General features: G+C 42.8%; 1 protein-coding gene across 3 annotated transcripts; it reads right to left on the bottom strand.

Annotated features, from left to right (window-relative positions):
• Window positions 1–1,377: 1,377 nt before the first annotated feature.
• On the bottom strand, window positions 1,378–19,221 carry LOC112546725 (carbohydrate sulfotransferase 9-like). 3 transcript variants are annotated; one of them, XM_025187546.3, is made up of 3 exons: window positions 18,761–19,221; window positions 4,264–4,415; window positions 1,378–3,263 (listed from the first exon to the last, which is right to left on the bottom strand). In XM_025187546.3, the coding sequence occupies exons 2-3, from the start codon at window positions 4,358–4,360 to the stop codon at window positions 2,404–2,406; spliced, it is 957 nt and encodes a 318-aa protein (XP_025043331.1). In that variant the 5' UTR covers window positions 4,361–4,415; window positions 18,761–19,221; the 3' UTR covers window positions 1,378–2,403. The 3 variants fall into 3 exon arrangements, with proteins under 3 accessions (XP_025043331.1, XP_089634611.1, XP_075783260.1); XM_089778485.1 differs by lacking the exon at window positions 18,761–19,221 and adding an exon at window positions 12,302–12,953; XM_075927145.2 differs by lacking the exon at window positions 18,761–19,221 and having other exon boundaries at window positions 4,264–8,989.
• Between the last annotated feature and the right edge of the window lie 1,240 nt (window positions 19,222–20,461).

Here is a 20,461-nt window from a genome sequence, read left to right as displayed (position 1 = left end):
TCTTCTGCAAACTGAAGGAGAGATCTAGGGGATGTTTATGGAGGGCGGTGGATAGTGGGAGCAAGGTGGCACCCACCACACTGGTCTCTGTGGAAAACATGAAGAAACTGAGGGTACTGAAAGAGTGGGTGAGATGTCCACCATTCTGTCTTGTGTTATGGGGAATAAATAGCAACATGGAAGATCTAAGGCAGGGGGGCAGGTACATCTCCCCATTACTGCTGGTCAGTGATGGCCTTCTCCTAAAGTCCCATGCCGTGCCTCCAGAGTCTCATGCTTTGCATCACTACTGATAGGCTTCTGTCCTGTAGCTCATCAGATTGGCACTTTGGACACCACTCGGGGTATTGACCAGCCAGAAAAGGTGTCTGAAGAGAAGCACGGAGAGCTTCACTCTTCAGACTAACTTGAGGACTGTGCTAAGATGACAGCCTAAATCACAAGCCCATGTATCAGAGGTCTGTGTGAGGCCTGAGGCCTAGACAACAATGGCCAAGGCTTTGCTAATATAAAGCAAAGTTAAGCTGTGAGCACAGTAGAACTTGGCAAGAACAGGACTGAGATTACAGAAACATTCATATCTCAGAGGTAGTAGGCACAGGCCTTAAGAACATTCCAGAGGCATAACAACATCACCTCATATTAGGAAACATCTTGGTACCACCACACACCCCACAGATAACAGGAACATGCTGACCCAGATTCAGGATAAGGTCTAGCATGATGGATAGCAATGTTTTGATTGACCCCACCATGAACTAAGCTGAATCCATTGTCATGGGCACACATTTTCAGTATCCTCAGAGTCTACCAGGTGCTATTCCTGTACTTTGTTTACAACAAAATATGACCTGGTTCCTTTGTCCCTCACCTGATTTTGTGATCTTTGAGGGTTTGTCTCAGAGTCTGCCTTGCTGGCTATCTGCAGCTCCCAGGAGAAGCACAAGTACACAGCCTAACAGTTATCACCATTGCACAGAACAAGATACTGGTCAGGACACCACTCTGACTACTGACCACAAGAGGCATCCCTACACACCCTGCTCCCTGCAGAGAGGACAGGGGTTGAGGAAAGAAGAGGAAACTAACTTATTCCTGTAGGTCAGTAGCAACTGGAAGGAGCTCCTGGAGCTGGCAAGCTATGCTGGCTAACTCTGACATAGCTCATGCAACTTTGATGAACTAACTTTAAATATGTTACCTGAGTGCATTGAGGGGACAGTTTGTATTTTCACGGCACTACAGTTATTGAGTTTCAGAGTTTTGAGAAAAGATGAGCCCTCTCTGGCCTAAATATCTGAACAATTGTTTGGTTTATAAGTTCAAGGGACACTTCTTAATATTCCCAGCACTCTCAGAAAATTAAGGCATTTCAAATATTGCTTCCCATTTTTAATTTTTGAAACAGCAACACAGCTGTGTGAGTTTAAGATCCCATAAAAGGTAAATATTGGACACAGCCTGTCTATAGGGTCATTTGCTGCAAGTTCAGATTTCTAAGAAACTCCATGGTAGTAATAGCACTGGTTCATTGTTCTCAGTCATACCTCTTAAAGTTAAACTAATGCAAACTTTCTGGGCCTCAAATATCCTTGGGAACATGCTCAACACTTTGCTGCAGGGTCTCACATTTCCTCATGATGTCACAGTGCTTGGTGTGGTGCCCACAGAGCAGAAACAACCCAATGAATGTCCAAATGTTCTTACTGCTGGCGGTGATCATTGTTGGGATATTTGTGTGGTTTAGGGTTTCTCAGAATCAAGTTAACAACCTCCTGGTCACTTCTCTAGCAGAGGGGAGATTATTGGCATTTTCATTCTGGAGCAGACTATGGGCCAGATTCCGGCTCCCACGATGGCAGCGCAGAGGCGCCGAAGCTTCCTGTACTCTTTTTAGGGATATTCTCTGCCATGTAGCTTGTACATCCTTTGTCCCAAACACATAGAAAGCACTTGGGGTCCCATGTCCATAAACTTATCCTGAAATATCCTGTTGACTCAAAGACACAACCCCTGGCTTCTCTCAATGGGTTCATTGTACAGCTGATTGTCCTTGATGAGCCATCAAGGAGGCTGGATAGCACCGATGCCAATCTGTCTATGGGTGTCACCCAGATACACTGCACAAGTCTGGGACAACAGTAAACCAAAAAGATGACACATACATATGAACCAGCATATCACATGTAGCAAATCATGCCTTTTCTACCAATACTTTACCTAGCATATCTGATAGAATATTCACTAGTGTTTTGTAATATTGGTCCTGATAATTTTATAAATGATGATTCATAGTACATTCAGCACCACAAATGCCTATGACAAATAGATTCATGAGCTACTAATCACTTATACTGCTTGAGTGCTACCATCAACCACCTGCAATTATCTTTATATACAAATTCATGGCCTTTTTCTCCATACTGTATCAGTTTCATTAAGGTTCATTTGCAAATCATAAGGATAGTTGAACAAGGCAAAATCCATCTTGTACATCTCCTTGATCTTTTGGATTTGCTCTGAGCTCAGCTTTCTGAGATATGCCAAGGTGATATCATCACTCGTACGTTTCTCTGAGCTATATTTCTTAAAGTTCGGATAATGCATATCCTCTGGGGCACCAATGTTCCTAAGAACACGTTCAGAATCTTGCACTACGGTCTCAAACTTCCCCATGATGTCATAATGAATGTCGCAAGGATCACAGAGTAGAAACATTGGTCTCCAATGAATGTCTAATTTTTCTTGGTTTTGTGTCAGAATAAAATTAACAAACTCCTGGAAAGTGACCCTTTCAGTTGAATTTTTGTTTTTCCTGAACATGGCCTTGATCTCATTTGCAACAGTGATACTATAGTATGGCTCAGAATGCAGAAGCTTGTCTCTGTAAGCTGAAATCAACCGTTCCAGGGGATCTCTGGTGAACATCACTTTGGTGTAACTGGTCAGTAATTTCTCCTGGTAGTCAGAAGAGTAAGAACTCAGCCTCTTTATCAGTGAGGTTTTATGGATGAGATCATCATGGACTTCATTAATCTCTCTGCTCAGGTTCATTGTGAGGAGAAGGATGATTTTCTTCCAATTGGTGCAGCCAACCTTGGGCACCTCACAATAGATGAACTTGTGGTTATGCTCCACAAAGATCTGTCTTGCAACGTCATGTGGCAGTTTGCTTTGTGAATATGAGAGGTTGTTCATCAGGCACGTAGAGTTCAATATGTCTTTGCGATAGACTTGTCTCATCAGCCAATCCTCCTTCGGATCTGGAAAAGAAGACGTGTTCAAGAAAGCAACATAAACCATCAGTGTAAAGTAATTTAGCAGAATTCTCTTTTCATTCCTAAAACCACAGAACTGAAATTAACCCCCTGAGGAACTAACATTGCTGTTTAGGATTAACACAAATCTCTAGTTCACTGTCAATTGTCTACTCTATTACAGATGCACAACACAAGCTACTGTGATTATTAGAAGACTTGTGACAAGGAGAACCTGGGAAATGAACGACAGGAAGATTGTTTTTAGGAAAGTATCTGAAGATGCACAGCAGAATTTAATTGGCAAATGTTGCTTTTTTGACGGTCTCTCTATATGTGCCAGGATAACTACGAACCTGTCATGCATGCCCTCATATTTTGTCAGTATTATTTGTACTATCTATTTATGAGGAGTCCCGAGGCACCATAGAAACGAACAGATAAGCCTTTGTGAGTAAAACACAGTTCATCAGATGAATTGAAGTGGAAATTACAGAGGCAGGGGTATATATATAAAAGTACAACAAAAGAAAGAAGTTACTTGTCAAGTGTAGGACAAGTGTTAATGAGGCTAATCAAGTCAAGATGGAAGTGGCTCATTCACAGCAACTAATGGGGAGATGTGAATATCAGCTGCCGTGGAAGAGCTATATCAACCATGACCTGATTAATCTCATTAACACTTGTCCTACACTTGACAAGTAACTTCTTTCTTTTGTTGTACTTTTATATATATACACCCCTGCCTCTGTAATTTCCACTCCAATTCATATGACAAAGTGGGTTTTACCCAGGAAATCTTATGTCCCAATAAATCTCTTTGTTTCTATGGTGCCACAGGACTCCTTGTTTTTGCAGCTACAGACTAACATGGCTATTCCAATGAGACTTTATGTGTTTATGATTGCACCCTGGAAGTGCTTCAAGTTTTTCCTACTCTCAAAAAAAATTATGGTCTCTGTTCCAAGAACAACAAAATCCTTCTATTGATATATTCTTTACTTACACATTTTTATTTGATGCCTGTAGAACATGCCAGAAAGAAGACTTCCAAGAATGAAAATTAGGAGAATGAACACCTTCTTGAGCCTCTTATGCACCATCTTTTCCCAGGAAGGAGCAGGATGTGGTTTTTGTGCATTAAATCCCTTTCCCTAGCTACAAAAAAATGGGAGAAGGTTAATTGTTGTAGGAATTTTGCTACAAAAATATCATATGCTACAGAGAGCATAAGAGAGTCAGTGAGGTGCAGGAATGTGCTGTAGAGTGGTTATTTATTCTAACCAATGTATATTATAAGTGTTATATATTTTCTGTGACAAAAATACCTCATGAGTTGGTGTTACAGGTCCTACCTCCCCTCCATATGGCCCAGGCCTACCCATCCTAAAGTACATCTGGTCCACATCCCCTCACACCTCCTGTATAGTGAATGCAGTGCTGAAACATTCTGGAAAAGGTTACTTCCTGTTCCCTGCTCTGGGCTGCTTCCTACCCTGTGCCCCTGGATGGCGTAGGCTCCATCTGTGCGTGTAAACCCGTCTGTGGTAGTGGTGCTAGCTGGCACGGCATTTTTGGTATCTGGCGTGGTAGCGGTAGCTGGTGCGGCTGCAGGCCAGGGCTGGCAGGGCAGCAGAAACTGGCACAGTGGTTGCGGCACCGGCTGGGTCTGCAGCTCTGGCTCAGGCAACAGCGGCATTTGCTCCGGTGCTCTGACAGGAGCTCCTTCCCCTCTGGAGGTCAGCCCCAACTGAGCTGTTTCCCTGGCCTTTATACTGGACCCACAGTTGGAGCATGCCCAGCAAGGCCACAGGGGAGGGGCCTTCTCAGCCCAGCAGGCCAATTTACTCTCCCCTTGGCTAGTGGGGGGTTTATTCACCCTGTCACAGGTGGCAACACCCATACATGTCTCCCTGATCTCCCACACTAACATTACTCGCATGCAGCAGCTATGTTGGGAGTAGACATTCACAGTAGGGAAGTGTTCCCAGGAGAAATAATGCTTATAAATAGTAGTTGCTCTTGCAAGGTGCTGCTGCAAACAAGTATCTACACTACACGTTATGAAGCGATAAAGGTTAATTTATTTCCAAAATATAAACATTGACTGCATAGAAAAACACAGCCCCAAAATAACCTGCAATTAAACAAACTTTTGAAACAAAAACCATAGAAACCGGTAATTAGAAGAGTACAAAACATCTGTACCCACGTCAGTTCATTGCTGCCCGACATACCTGCCCTGTGAGAGCCGTGGTTGGTGCATGTGAAGCAGAGGTTTTCTTTACTGTCCCCAGTGTGGAGTGTTAGGGGTTGGATGTGGCCCTAAAGCCATGTAGAATGTGGAGGGCTGTAGGGAGCTGCTGAAATGGAATTCTCCGTTGACCACAAAGAGAAGTGAGCTCTGTTGGATCAGCTGGTCAGCAAGACTCTGCAGCATCTGGGTTTGCTGCCTGAGAAGCCCCATTATGTCCTGTTACATCTCCCTCTCCTACAGTTTGGCCAGGAGAGAGGCCCAGGAGTCCCATCTGTCCTTGTCCAGACTCCCGGCCAATCTGTCATGCCATGCTCCAGGCCTTCTGTGAATAGCCCAATGCAGCACTGGCTACCCGGCTCTCAACGACCATGTTCTCGCTAGTCTCCTCCTTTCTCCTCATTAGGCCAGGAAATTGAAGGAAGCATCCCTCAAGGCTTCAATAGTACCAGCTCCAGATAAACCAGACAGCTGTATTACCAGTTTTGCCATCATACCCAGCAGCAAAAGATAGGATTCACAACTCCCTGCCCTTACTCATTTGCAGTCAGACACTTGTTGACACTTCAGCCATTGGACATCATGGCACAGCACCACCAGAGACAAGGAGAGGGCAGTAAATGAGGAGGGATTGTGCATAAAATAACTTTTTCGGCCCTTAGTTCTACCAGTACACATACAGGGCATTGGTGCTGGTGCTTATCATAGAGTGGCCTGGGAAAGGGTTCCACTGTGGCAGGTTGCTGAGTGTCTCCATGGAAGCGTCATCAAACTCTCTCAGCAGGATACAAGGGACATCACTATGTGCATAAATCAACTGCTGCGAATGCCACCCACCTGCTTAGTTCTGCAAGGAACAGCTAATAACTCTACCTGTTCGTTATATCGCTATATCTGCTCCGACACATAAAACAAAAAGAAGAAGTAGATGCCCATGGCCTGCTCACATGGGGATGAGCCAGGTGCTATCTTCACACTGACACACTACAAGGCAGAATTTACACACCCCTTTACCTGAAGTGCCCCTGCATTTGGCTCCTCTGCTCTCTATTGGCGGGACAGGGTTCATCTGTGATGGGCTCTCAAAAAGATCCTGGCTCGTTTCAGAGTTGGACTTTGCTGATGTTTCCCTTTCTGTTCTTCCTGAGCCTCCTCACTCTGCATGTCAGAGGTCCGTGTCTCAGGCTCCTCAGAGGCATCCATCCTCTGTGGGGTGCTGGTGGGGTCTGGGCAAAGCCTGGTGTGCAGCCCCTTGCAAAAACAGCGCTCTACAGCTCAGCATTGATGGCTGGCCTCCCTGGACTTGTGGCATGGCTCCCTGGCTTTCCCCTGGCGTTGCTGCTGATCTCTGTCCTACCCCCCTGTGTGCATCCCACATGCAGTCTGTGCTGATGTCCTCATTTCTACAAGGGATCCCCCTCACTGTGCCTGAACAGCCTCTTCTCCCCACCAGCCCAGAGAGCCAGTTCTCCTGTCTACTCCAGGAAGCAGCATGTCTAGAGCTTGGAGCCAGCATGGCTGGGCAGTTGCACACACAACCATTCTGCCAGGTGGAGTCAGCAATAGGGGCTGGGGTCATATCTATGGGTTCCTCTGAACAATACAGAGCAGCACCAGCTTGAGCCCCCATGAAGTAACCTGGAAAATTAACCACTCCCCGGCATCTCTAGGAGGCAACATTCATATCTGCCAACGGGGGAAAATGACCTGCACCCTTTTAATCATCGCCAGCACCCTGCACGGCATGCTGCAGACCCCCAAATGGCAGGGTCTGGGCAGCCCTGAGGGTGGGTAGAAGCACACAATGGACGGTGCTGAGGTCTGTCTGCTCCAGTCCCGCCCCTTCTGTCTGAGGCCCTGCCCTTTCTGGAAACCCCTTGTCCAGGGGCCCAGCACTGTTGACTCACCTGGCAGCACTTCCCCATTCAGAAACACTGAATTTGTGTAGTATATAAAAGAAACTTTTATTGAAAGGAAACCCAGCATTAATCTGGAAAACCACCACAGCAATGATTAAAAAGCACCTCACCATAAGCAAACAACCTACCTTCCCCCCTCCTAGTTTGCTGCCTGGGAAGCCCCATTATATTCTTTTGCATCTCCCTCTCCTTCTGCTGAGACTCCTGGGCCTCTCTCCCAACTAATCTGTCTCTGCCAAATTCACCCCCTAGAGAGCTGCTCAGGTAGGTGGCAATGTCTTGTAGTTCTTGACCACATCCTGTGTCATGTGTCTAAAGTAAATTATATCCCAAAGCCAGCCAGAATTGATCACTTTGGCAAAACAGGTCAGTCAGCTGAACACTGAGGTAGAGTGGGTGTGTTTCTGCAAATACGGCCTGCTCCTGAATTCTTCTCCTCCAGGTTGTCACTAGCTGTCAGGAGAGAGCTCATTTAGACCTTGTTTTTGCACCCTACAAGGGAGAGCCACTAGGTGTGCTCACCAAGCTGGCCAATCAGAAAAAAGTATTTCTAAAATACACAGGGGTTTCAAAGTAGGGGGTGGCTTCTAATCTCCATGATCTCTGGGCAGTGGAGTTCACATTTGTGATGGAACAGTCACTGTTGGGCATTGTAGGACAGTTGCTGGAGGACTGCTAGGGTCAGCATAGGTCACACAGTGTGCACATTCACCCTGCATTGACCACAGTATATCAACCACGACACACCACCGTTCACAGAGGCAGTGTCACTGATTAACCAAAGCAGGGTTCTTACACTGGCAGGTAACTGATGAGAGTGTAGACACAAGTGCACAGGAAGGCCGATGCAAGGCAACTTATGTCTACCTAACTGTTGCATACACCAGGTCTTGGACTCAGCATAAGTAGTAAATCTATTCAGCACTATAAAAAGAATATGTACATGAAGCCCTTGGACAACACATTATTATGAGGACACTAGAGGAAAGTAACCAACATTCACCAAATCTGCATATTCCCTCATGAAAAGCACTATTTATAAAAATAAGTGCAACATTTGCAGACCAAACTATAACTGCATCACTAATAAAACTGCAGTATTTTGGTTCGTTAATGTAAAATACTGTAGTAGTTTTTATAATAATAGATTCATGCAATGACATTATGCATTGGAGAATAAAGCAGGCAAATTTATTGGCATTTCAACTGAAGCAAATCGTACGTACAATGCAGAGTCACTTGTTTGTAGAGTCACCTAACAAAGACTGTCTTACAGATCCCTCTCAAATTAATGACATTTTTCTGACTTTCTAGAAAAAATCCTATTCAGTTTCAGTCATTAAGACACACCGATTTTTTTTCCTCCTAAAACTGACATTTCATTCATTATTTTAAGAAAGGATACATCCCATTCCATTTCAATTCAGCACACTCAGTCAGGGCCAGATTATCTATTAGACACAGTGCCTTGGGCCTATGAAAAATTTAGGGCCTAAAAAAATTCATAATTGACTAAAAATAAGAAAAGGTAACTGCTAAATCACACTTAATTATTTGCTATTTTTTCATTAGAATATATGTGCAAATGTTGAAGATCAATTAAACGCAATGTATTTAATCTTTAGTCAACAAACAAGAATCAGATGTAACATACAATTACATATTTACTTTGCAACTCTTTGTTGCAAAATCACAGGTTATATCATCAAATGTCATTTTTCTCAAAAGCTTACTCACGATTGAAAGAAGTGCATGGGAAGATACTCATTTCTGTCCCATGGTAGACTGAAGACAGTTCTTTATACGTTTTATCTTTGAAAAAGAGCGCTCCCCTACACAGTTTCTTCCCAAGATGGTGAGAGCATTTCTTTCAGAATGTGACATTTGGCAAACTTGTCACCAGCTTGTGTGCTGTTTGTGCACTGATCATTGCTGCCACAGATTTCTTCTCAGTATACAGATGTGACAACAACAGAACTTCATCTGTAAATGCTTGTTCGAGAACTGACGGTTAGATATCTACTAATGCCCTTGCTCTAGAGGCAACTTTAGCACTGGACATTGATCTAACCACAAGAAAACTGAACCTTTCATTAAATGTGGCATATGCTGCTCATTATCTGACCATCTCAAAAATAAGTTTATCCAAGATAGGATATAAGCACTGTGTGTGAAATTTGTCCCTGGCACTCAAATCCAAGATAGTATTATCTATACAAACTTCCTCAAAAAATTGCTTTTTCAGTCGTTTGTGTGGTATGGTCTCATAGTAGTCAGATGGTGTGAGATCTTTTGCAAATGGATTTCTGCCTGGAGATATTAGCTTGATCTAAAAATTAGTTTGTTTGGAGGGAGACAGATCCAGAGCAGACAAAGATGGAGGAGAGTTTTTGCGTTAGCAGATCTTAATGCAAGATCTGACTTCACCTGGATTGATGGTTTTCTATTTTAAAGCAGTTAGGTTGTTTTTTAAGATAAGGATCATATGGATAGGCCTAGCTCATAACATTTGCATGATTATATTTCAAAGAAAGTTTACATAGATATTAATGGATATGGAAAGAAAAGGATTCTTTTAACAAATTTTTTGGTGTGTTATAGATATCTGAAGACTAATTTTTTTAATACCTGTGTTACTAATTAATACATGATAATTGTTAAAACTGGAAGAACTTTGCCATGGAACCTGTTTGTTTGACCTTTCAAGTAGACTTGGATTCCAGACAAGGGATTTCTATTAAATTTTAGAATTTGTTTGGAGAGGGGCATTAAGGCCAGATCTTGTCTATATGGTGGAGTTCTGGGTCTTATGAGTTAATGGGTGTACTAGGTCTAGGTGTGATGCTAGGTTTGTTGTAGGATGAAGACTGTATTTGCAAGCTCTTTACAAAATGGATCTGTCTACAAATTCTGAAGCCATGTGTTAAAGTGCTGCTCTGGAGTTTCTACTCTGAGTTGGTGACACACACAAATGAAAATTTCAAACAAGAATAACTTTTATCTGTGTTTACAGATCTCTGTTGTACTTGCATAATGATCCTAAACATTCATTTAAAATACCTATCACCAACCACCTGATGTTTTACTTCCCTCCCTATTTTGCTTTATTACTTATTTTTACTGTTTTGTGTTTGTACTGTTATTTCATAAAAGACAAACAATCTTGAGACACAATGTTGCCTAATTATCAGCTCTGCAGCACAACGCATCGCTCTGTGGATTTTACAGTTGTAGCAGCAGCAGCACCCTACTTTTCTTCTTATCAGCCAATCAACTATCAGGTGAATCATAAGTATAATTGTAGTATACAACAAAATGGCTTGGTAGCACTCAGCTACTCCCTGAAGCTTTTGAACAAAATGGCTGTTATTTTAGAATGAAGGACCATGAATTTCTCACATGGTGCGCCACTTTCAAGAGCAAAAATGTAAGTGGGTGATATTGCGTGTGTAGGTAGCATTTCTATAGTCTCTAATTTAAGGGCCTACAATTATGAGGCCCTTACATTATGAGAGTGCCTAGGTCCTATGAAGAGCTTAATTTGGCCTTGCACTCAGTGATGACCAATGAATTGTACATATACAGAGTAACAGACAAGGGTGGTCTCTTTCACCATTATTGCTGTCCCTGGCTTTCCAACAATGAGTTGGGAGGGGGAAAAAAAGGAACTATCCAGGGCCAAGTGTATATGCACACACATTTGTCCATAGTCACATGCAAAATCATTTATTCTTGTTTGCAATGAGTTTTTGAAATACCCATTCAACTATGAAGCTGTTGCAAAGGAGAGCGACTTTAAAACTTCAATATTTTGTAACAGTCTATCCTTTAACAGCAAATGCTGAAATTAGTTGGAAATTTTAAGTGATTATGATTAGGATTGCTTAAGGACCCTAAAGAGCTTAGGCACACACTGAAAAATCTGTTAGTCACTAGCTATCAAGAGAGCTCACTCAAACCTCATGTATGCACACAACAAGGGAGAGCCAGTAGGTCTGCTCTCTAAATTGGGCTATCAGGAAAATCACATGATTTAAGAATATAAAAGGGTTAGTATGTTCTGGAAATAGCTTTAACAATGAAAATGTTGGTGGAAAAAAAATTTGAAACCATCTGTTTTGCATTTCATCTGCATTTTCAGGTATTAGAGGAATCCCTACATTAATGTAAAAATGGAGTCGTAACAGTTTACAGTTGCTAAAAATTAGATGTATGGTTCTGAAAGGATAGGAATGCCTTGCCCATGGGAGGCTCTCTTTTATTCCTTCCAGCTATGCTTCATGTGGAGAATTTAATCGTGGATAAGGAACAAATGGATACGTTAATAAGATCAAGAGCCAATTTATAAATTATGCAGAAAACCAAAATTTCGTAGTTAAATAGAGTGCGGTATCCACTCCAGAGAGTTTGAAATAGTCTGTAGATTTTAGTGAAGTATTTCGTTTTGCCATATAACTGTTACCAATTGAATTTAATAATTATGTTTTAAAAATGTGTAAGTCACATTTTTCCTATATCTATTTTTTGCATTTATATCCATGGATTATATTTTGAGGGGATACAAATTGTTCAGAGGATTTCCAGCTATAACATTACAATCTTGGGCTTCTCTTTTAAATGCAGCTATGGCTTCTTGTCAATATCAACAAACAAGTATTATCTACAAAATTATGCCTGGGTCTGTGGGAACCTAGATTTTATGAAACTCACATTGTCCTACCACAAAATCTAAAAATAGAGCACATGATCCTTAAAATATAAGGGACAGCAAATAAACTATTCCATTATTTAGAAAACCTGCAGAAGGCCAAAAAAAAACCCATTAATTGTATATATTCAAGAGCAATAAAGACTGAGTAAATTTAACATACCTATGTTGTACAGTTGGAATCAGCAAGTCTTCCTGCCTGGACACTGGCTGTCTCTGTGTAGAATACAATGCAGTTTTGCGCACCAATGGCTCACATTTGGGTTTGTTTACTTAAGAATCTGGCTTAAAAAAGAAAGATGTATCCTTGAACGATGTGCATGTCATATAGTTTATATACCATGATACTTTTCCATAGCAGATGTGTGTGGGACTCCATTCGGCAGTATAAGTCACTTGACAAGAAAATTAAATAAAGACTGGCTGCAATCTTTGATCTCTCTTTTAACCATTTCCTCCACTACATTTTCTCCTCTTCCTCTAGGTGAGTACTTCCTCTAGGTGAGTAATGGAAAACTTTTTTCCCCGTGTGTAACCAACACACATTCTGGGTGTGGTGTACTGTCTTACTTAGTGGCACTGAGACAGCTTACCGCGAGAGAATAATGAGTCTGTTTTACAGCTATGGCGCGTGCACTAAACTCTACAAGTCCCAGATTCGATTCCACTTGTCAGCATTACGCATCATATAAGCCTGCTTTGTTCTTATAGTTTAAAATCTGTCAGCTTTTAACAAATGTGACCTACCGTCCATAATTGTTAATTATTGATGTATCATAGCAGTGCCTAACAGCCTCAGTAGGGAATATGCATCTAACCCAATAAATGGTCTCTGCCCGGAAGAGCTGCATTGTAATGCAAATGGAAGGCAAGAGAAGACAGGTGGATACACAGACTGATGGAAGGGAGCACAAGGTAACAACGAGAGTTATATAATCAGTGTAACAAGCAGTGGTCGCAGCAAACTGACGTCAGTATTTTGAGGATCAGAGTAATTCCTTTCTTGCTTCTATTTTGTCCCAGTGTTTCTCAGTATAATAATGCAAGGGGAATATCTTCTGGTGGTAAAGGCATCAGCAGAACGCATAGGGAGATTTTATATCTTTCCATTTGGAGGCATCAAAAGCCACATCAGTTGTTTTAATGCTGGTGCAAAATGGCAATTGTATACACTGAAGAAAATCCATCATGCTTATTGCATAAAAATAACATTCCCATCTTCTCCTAATAGGCCCCTCTGCTCCTGCCCATCTCCATTTCCAGCTCCTAATTCCCACAGGAGCCAATTCTTCATCCTCCCGCCCCCCCTTTCCTGGTCTTCTCCCTTAGCCCACCATTCCTTCCCCCCTTTAGGTTTGAAGCAGGTAGGCTCACTGGATACCTACAGGGGTATATTGTAAACATTGAATTAATGGTCTCCCTACTCTCAATTCTGGCACCATAGCACCCCTCACCTCCAGCAGCTGGGAGAAGCAATTTCAAGGAAAGTCCTGCTCAGTCCTTACAGCCTGGGAACAGAGCATGTTCTCTGGAGAATTTAACTGAAATCTCTAACGAGGCTCTACTGGGCATGTGGAAAGCATCATTATTCTGAGGCTTATAATATTTCCAGAACTGGACAAATATTCATGGGGACAGCACAGCCACAATCATCATCTCTCATGACTCCCAAAGGCTTTCCAGATTTGCTGCTTCTGAGGCCTTAGATGTGTGACTTTCCATTTGGCATACTAAAACACGGCTGTGTCTACACTGGCACAATCTTGCGCAAAAGCGGCTGCTCTTGCACAAAAACTTGCTGCCTGTCTACACTGGCCGCGTGTTCTTGCGCAAGTACACTGCCGTTCTAATGTATGAAATCAGGGCTTCTTGCACCAGAACTCTGATGCTCCCGCTCAGGAATAAGCCCTTTTGCGCAACTGTTCTTGCGCAAGAGGCCAGTATAGACAGGCAACATGAATTTCTTGTGCAAGAAAGCCCTATGGTTAAAATGGCCATCAGAACTTTCTTGCACAAGACAGTGTCTACACTGGCATGAATGCTTTTGCGCAAAAGCACATCTGTTGTGGAAAAGTACATGCCAGTGTAGACGCTCTCTTCTGGAAGAATTTTTGCAAAAGAACTCTTCTGCAGAAGAGTTTTTGCGTGAGAACGTGCCAGTGTAGACACAGCCACACTGTTCTCTTAACACCTAGCTTTTTCAAACCAATCCTAATCACTCAATACCAGTGGCAGCACCTCATAAAATAATGATATTTTCTATTCCCTCAATTTTAGTGTCATCTGCCAACTTCATCAGTCATGATTCTGCATTCTTGCAGGTCACAGCAAAAATATTAAATAGCATTTACCAATTTTAAATATTCATATACAACATTAGTTCTCTTTCAGTCCTCTGAAACTTTGTGGAATGCCCCAACACTGACTGAAAATGAACATTGATGATCCTGAGAGCTCCTCAGACAGCTCTCAATTACTGGAGGCAAATTATTTGGACTGTTGATCAAATAAATACCTAAAACTTAAGGAATTACTGTTAACATTGTCCTTATAATATATAATTGGAATGGAACTTTTTCATCGTGAATCTTCATTATCCAATGTGAATAACTTACCTGTCTTGTTCCAATTACAGAACTAAAAGATATATTGATCATTTTGTTTTTTCTTCATTATTAATTAGCAATGCCAGCTTTTCCATGTAATAATGGCCCATTTTTAGGATTCCTTTTAATCCTTATATATTTAAAAGTCTCCTTTTATTGTCCTTAACTACCGTGGCCATAAATTTCTCCTTGTATCCTTTTTGCCTTTCTTATCAATTTTCTGCAATTCCTACCTTCTAATTTATATTCATTGTTAACAATACCAGGTGGAGGTAATATGTAACTTTTGATAGTGGGAGGGCACAATTTTGAACTACCCGGCCCCACACAAAAATGAAGTAAAAATAAAAATACAAACCTGGCTGGAAACTGGGGGTGTGGGGAGGTATGTGCATGGTCCCACATGCTGCTTCCCCTCTCATGCACCACCTCTGAGACACAGTATTTCTTTAGAGAGAGGGTAAAACTCTAGTCTATGGTATATTTAAAAGTATAATCTAAAGGACAATGGCAGTGCAGCAGAGCAAGGTGGAGAGTCCTCTCACAGGCCAGTAAGAACCATAAGCCCATGGTGAGTTACTAAGCCCACTCACTTCTCCTATCAGACAACCTCATATGGTGAGGTCACACTCCCCTAAACGGTATTCGACAGAAAGTAAAGAATTCAGAGAAGGGAAGAACACACCAGAGGAATGGGGCATATCTATGTACTACATAGTGTGCACTTGGAGAAGGAACATTTGCCTTTACCCTTCCTGGATGACTGGCCCAGACAAAGGGTCTTTGCCCATACACATCTGCCTTTCAGGAGGAGCATCTGGCAGACTTTGTGAATGGAGGGCTCATTTCTGTCTTCTTTTCATAACCTTCACAAAGTAGGTGTTTCCCTAAGTTCCCTCTGGGCAGCCCCATCTGCCAATTGCAATGCCCTTTACTGAGTCCAAGATTCTGGGAAATATGATCAATATTTAACCCTTTTCCATGCAGGAATATGGAACTATAACAACCTTTTGTAGCCTGTCAAGTGCCTTGTCCTCCTATCATCTAGATTGAGCTCCTTTGTCACGTCTCTAGGAGAGAGGTATTTACTGGAGTTTTCATACTGGATCAGACCATGGATGAGATCCTGGTTCTGGATAAAGCAATGCTAAGAGTTTTCAAAGCTGCTATACCTGTTTAGCTGAGCATTCCCACAAACAGGCTGGCCTAACACCAAATATACTGCAGCTTTACCTCCTCCTCTAATTGCCCACTAAAATAGAGGGAGTGGGAGGGATGTAGTTAGAGCACTGCTGTACTCTGACAATTTCCAGATGTGTATGAAGTTATGATTCTGTTCAGTGCACCTCACCTTTATAGGTAAGATACCTGCCTGCCTGCTAGAGGATTCATGATGAAGGCTCCTACAGTGTTTCAGACACACACAGCTTTGTCCCTCAGGACAATTGTATATAATAAAAAAATTTAAAAAAAACAAAACCCACACACAAAGAAAAATAATCAAAATCAAAATTATCTGGAGACTCAAAGTGGATGCTCTGAAACATCTGTGCATCAGAAACACAACATTTCCCAACCTTTACCTCCATTATATCAAAGTGCCTGACTCTAAATATTACTTACATTTGTGGCAATCAGATCAACAAAAGGAAAATCTCCTACAGGTGAAGGGTTTGTTACATTGATTCAGGCCGCTGCTAAAATCCTCTTCTGCTCCTATCACAGCACCCCTCAGGCTATGTCTACACTGGCGGGTTATTGCGCAAGAATGGCCGTTCGTCTGGAAAGCGTCCACACTGCCCACCCACTCTTGCTCAAGAAGATTTACAGTACGGCATGGGAAGAGGGCTTCTTGCAAAAGAGCTACGCTCTTTTTTAACAGGTGTAAGCCCTCTTGCGCAGGAGCTCTTGCACAAGAGGGCAGTGTGGATTTCTTACACAAGAAAGCCCTATGGCTAAAACGACCATCAGCACTTTCTTGAGCAAGAGAGCGTCCACACTGTCATAGATGCTCTTGCACAAAAGCACAGCTCGCACAAGGCAGTGTGGACGTTTTCTTGTGCAAGACTTCTTGCACAAGAACCCTTGCTCAAGATGTTCTTGCAGAAGAAGCCGCCAGTATAGACATAGCCTCAGAGTCCTCTAGTATCTTTTTATTGCACTGCATTTGACCCCAAATTTCCCTCTCTAATGCCTTCTCACCTCTTCTCTGTGGGTTTGCACTGTCTCCAATGCTACCCCTTATTTTTGGATCAGCCTCCTTCCTACCATTACTTCTCAGGTGTTCTACTTAATACCCTACTTCTTCTATAGAGCTTCCTTACGCTGATCATGTCATCTGCCTCTGCACTTCCAACTCCTTCACGGTCCCCTCCCCCGCACGTTTTGTCTTGTCTGGTGTCAGTGCGAGCTCTTCTGGGCAGTGACATTAATTTATACCATGTTTTGTAAAATGCCAGATACATTTATGATACTACATAGAAAATTAGCAATAACCCCCTAGAGTCTGGCCCAGAGTTAAGCCAAAGGCAGAGAACAGCCCTTGTTAAACACCTGCACCATCCTGTGAGATTTTAATTTGCTGCTTCATGATCTCACACCATCAAATTATAGGAGCAAAAAGAATGATCAGTCATAATCCCAAAGAAAAATAAATTCATCCCACAAACACACCACTTTATTATTACATGTGAATGCCTCAAAGGCTGTTTACGAACAGTGTATTTCTGAAGAGAGAGTGCGCCCAGGCTATAGCTTTTAAAAGGTACAAACTAAAAGAAACATACTGTGCCACACAGCAGCAAAGGGAGGAGCCCTTTCACAAACTGGTAAGCGCCATGAAAAGTTACACAGAAGCCCACTGTGCTCTCCTATCATCCAGCCTCAGAGGGAGACATCATCCCTCCCCCCCTTAACTGTTACACAGAAAATAAACCATTGCATGAGGGAAAGAACATGCTCGGGAAAAGTGCACCTCCTTTTTATGGGCTGGAAATGGAGAAGGGTGAGTATTTGCCTTTACCCCTACCTGGATGTTTGGCCTATGCAAAGCTACTCTGTCTGTGCACACCTGCTGTTCAGAAGGGCTCATGTCTCTTTTCTGTTTTATTACATGCTGTTTAAATAATAAAAGGTTGATATATTATTTGTCCAATGCGGGCAGCACATTCTGCATGTTATCATAGTTTGTGCAATAGCCCCATTCCTAGCTAATATTGTAAATGTTTAAACCTTTTTTATGCCACTGTGTGTCAGTAATAACCCTTTATAGTTTATCATATGCTTCATTCTGTGTGCATAATGCACACTTTTTTCCTAGTTATTTTTCTACCAAAAATAATAGTGGGAATTTTGATACTGGCTCAAACCCGAAACCCACATAGTCTACTATTCTCCCTGAAGCAATGAACAATGCTTGAGAGAGTGAAATACTGCCACAGTACACCTACTTACTTATTAAAACAAAAGGAAAAACTATGCAACACTTTAAAGACTAACAAGATGGTTTAATAGGTGATGGATGAGCTTTCATGGGCCAGACCTACTTCCGCATGTGATCCTTTCTGACATTCTCTTATCCCCTATCCAGTGCTTAAAGTAGAGGTAGAGAAGAACCACAAAGGGTTGCAGACCCAGCTAAAGAGAACACATAAAATTAATACAAATAATACTCCTCATACTGGATAACTGAGTTGTGCACTTCCAAGCATTGTTTTACCAAAGCTGTTGCTCCCAGATTATGATCAACCCACCTTTTTTCAGACCACCTGAAGCACTGTCTCCACTTACTTCTCCCATTACATACACCTCTCCATTTCACAGTCTTGAATGAGAAGTTTTAATTATCTATATTAACTTTGTGTAATCATAAATACCAGCGATCACAACATTATCCAGGCTACAGTATATGACTGTGTGTGGTCTCCTACTATAGAGAATCCCCATGAGGGGGACTATGAAGTAGGACTTATTTTTTCTAAATGTCCTAGCATTTATTGCCACCAATTCCACCTTACCTTTTGACTCCTGGAAAGTCACCTTTTCAGTAAGTGTTGGTTTTGCTGAACTTGGCTTTAACTGCCATCTGCAACCGCTACATAATGCAGCTCTCGATGGGCAGGAGTTTCTCCCTGTACGCTGAGGGCAGCATTTCCAGGGGATCCGTGGTGAACATCATTTTAATGTAAATATTCAGCAGCTCCATCTCCTGGATGCAAAAGTAAGAACCCCTTCTCTGCATCAGAATTATGGATCATGTTTTCTTGTTTCAGGAGCCTCCCTGCTGTGATTCATTGTAAGGAAAAAACCTATCCTGCACTTGGCACAGCCCACATTGAGGCACCTGACAGCAGATGAATTTATAATTCAGCTCCACCAAAAGCTAGCTGACAACTTGAGACAGCAAACGAATGCCAAACCAGAGAGGCTGTAAAGCAGGCAGATGGGACTCAGTGTCTTTTCGATAGAATTGATTCACCAGCCAATCTTCTGTAGGACATGAGAGAGATGCTGGGCAGAAAAAAAGGAAGATACAGGACTGCTGTGTAATAACCTTTCAGAATTGTCTTTTCTTTCAGCCTTCACAGAGCTGAAGTTAACATTTTGAAGAGTTTAACTAGCAGATCAAGGACAAAAACTACCTACAGATGATTCTACTCTATAGCAGACCTCAGAGTTTAGCTCTTAGGGAGCAGCCGTGCCTTCCCCCCAACACACTTTTGGTTAGAAGGAAAGAAACAGCAAAGGGGGTAGGGATGTTAGATAGCATGTAATGAAATAGTCGTGTAACCTCACTAAATGTTAATGGTTACACGACTGTTTGATAGTCCCTGGGAGCAGGGCCGGAAGTCAGGGCAGTCCCAGCTCCACTCCCGGGAAGCCCCTTGCTGCCTTTGTATCAGAGGCAGCAACGTGGCATGGCAGGTGGAGTTGGTCCACAAAGGGAGCCAGTTTAAAAATCGGCTCCCCCTGCAGACCAGCTCCCGCCTGCTGCCCCATCCTGCTGCCTCTGATATAAAGGCAGCCAGGCAGGGCAGCAGCAGCCAGTCTACGAGGGGCCCAAGCTCACCACAGAAAGAGGCTGTGCCAGCATCCCATGGAGCAGCCTCTGTCCGTGGCAAGACTGAGCCTGCTGCAGACCGAGGTTGCTTTGCAGCAGCTTCCCCTGACACCCTCCCTCTGCAGGGGGAGAGGGGAAGGAGGTGGAGCTGATGCTTTCAGGGAACCAGAGGGGCAAACCTCTCTATCTTCTGTAATGAGGCATCATGGAAGGCCAGGGTGAAAAACTACAGTATGAGGCAGAGTGCAGAAGTGTGTCTGTAAACTGAAACCAGCCAGTCTAGGAAATCTCTAGTGAACATCACTTTGTTGTGACTAATCAAGAGCTCTGTCCGCTGCTCACAAGGGTAAGAACACAACCTTATGAGTGCGGTGTGTGGACAGTCATGTTTTACCTCAGAAGCCTCCCTGCTTGCTCAAGTTCATTTGAGGAGAAACACTGAATAAGGGCCATGATCTCTACCCTGGACCAGGAAGGCACCTGCCTTCTCCAGCCCCTTTCAGGCTCCTGGGAGCTGGCAGACTGCTCCTGAAAGCGGTGGAGGGCTGGATGCCAGTGGCTTGCTGGCTCATGTTTTGGGGCCACTGGGTCCCGGTGGCCACTGCTGACTCTGGGCTGGCAGGCTTGGAGCTGGCACAGGCACTGTGGCCAGAGTCGA

Source organism: Pelodiscus sinensis, chromosome 5 (genome assembly GCF_052426305.1).
Source record: "Pelodiscus sinensis isolate ZL-2025 chromosome 5, ASM5242630v1, whole genome shotgun sequence".
NCBI lineage: Eukaryota > Metazoa > Chordata > Testudines > Trionychidae > Pelodiscus > Pelodiscus sinensis.
This window is presented reverse-complemented; position numbering and strand designations above follow the sequence as displayed.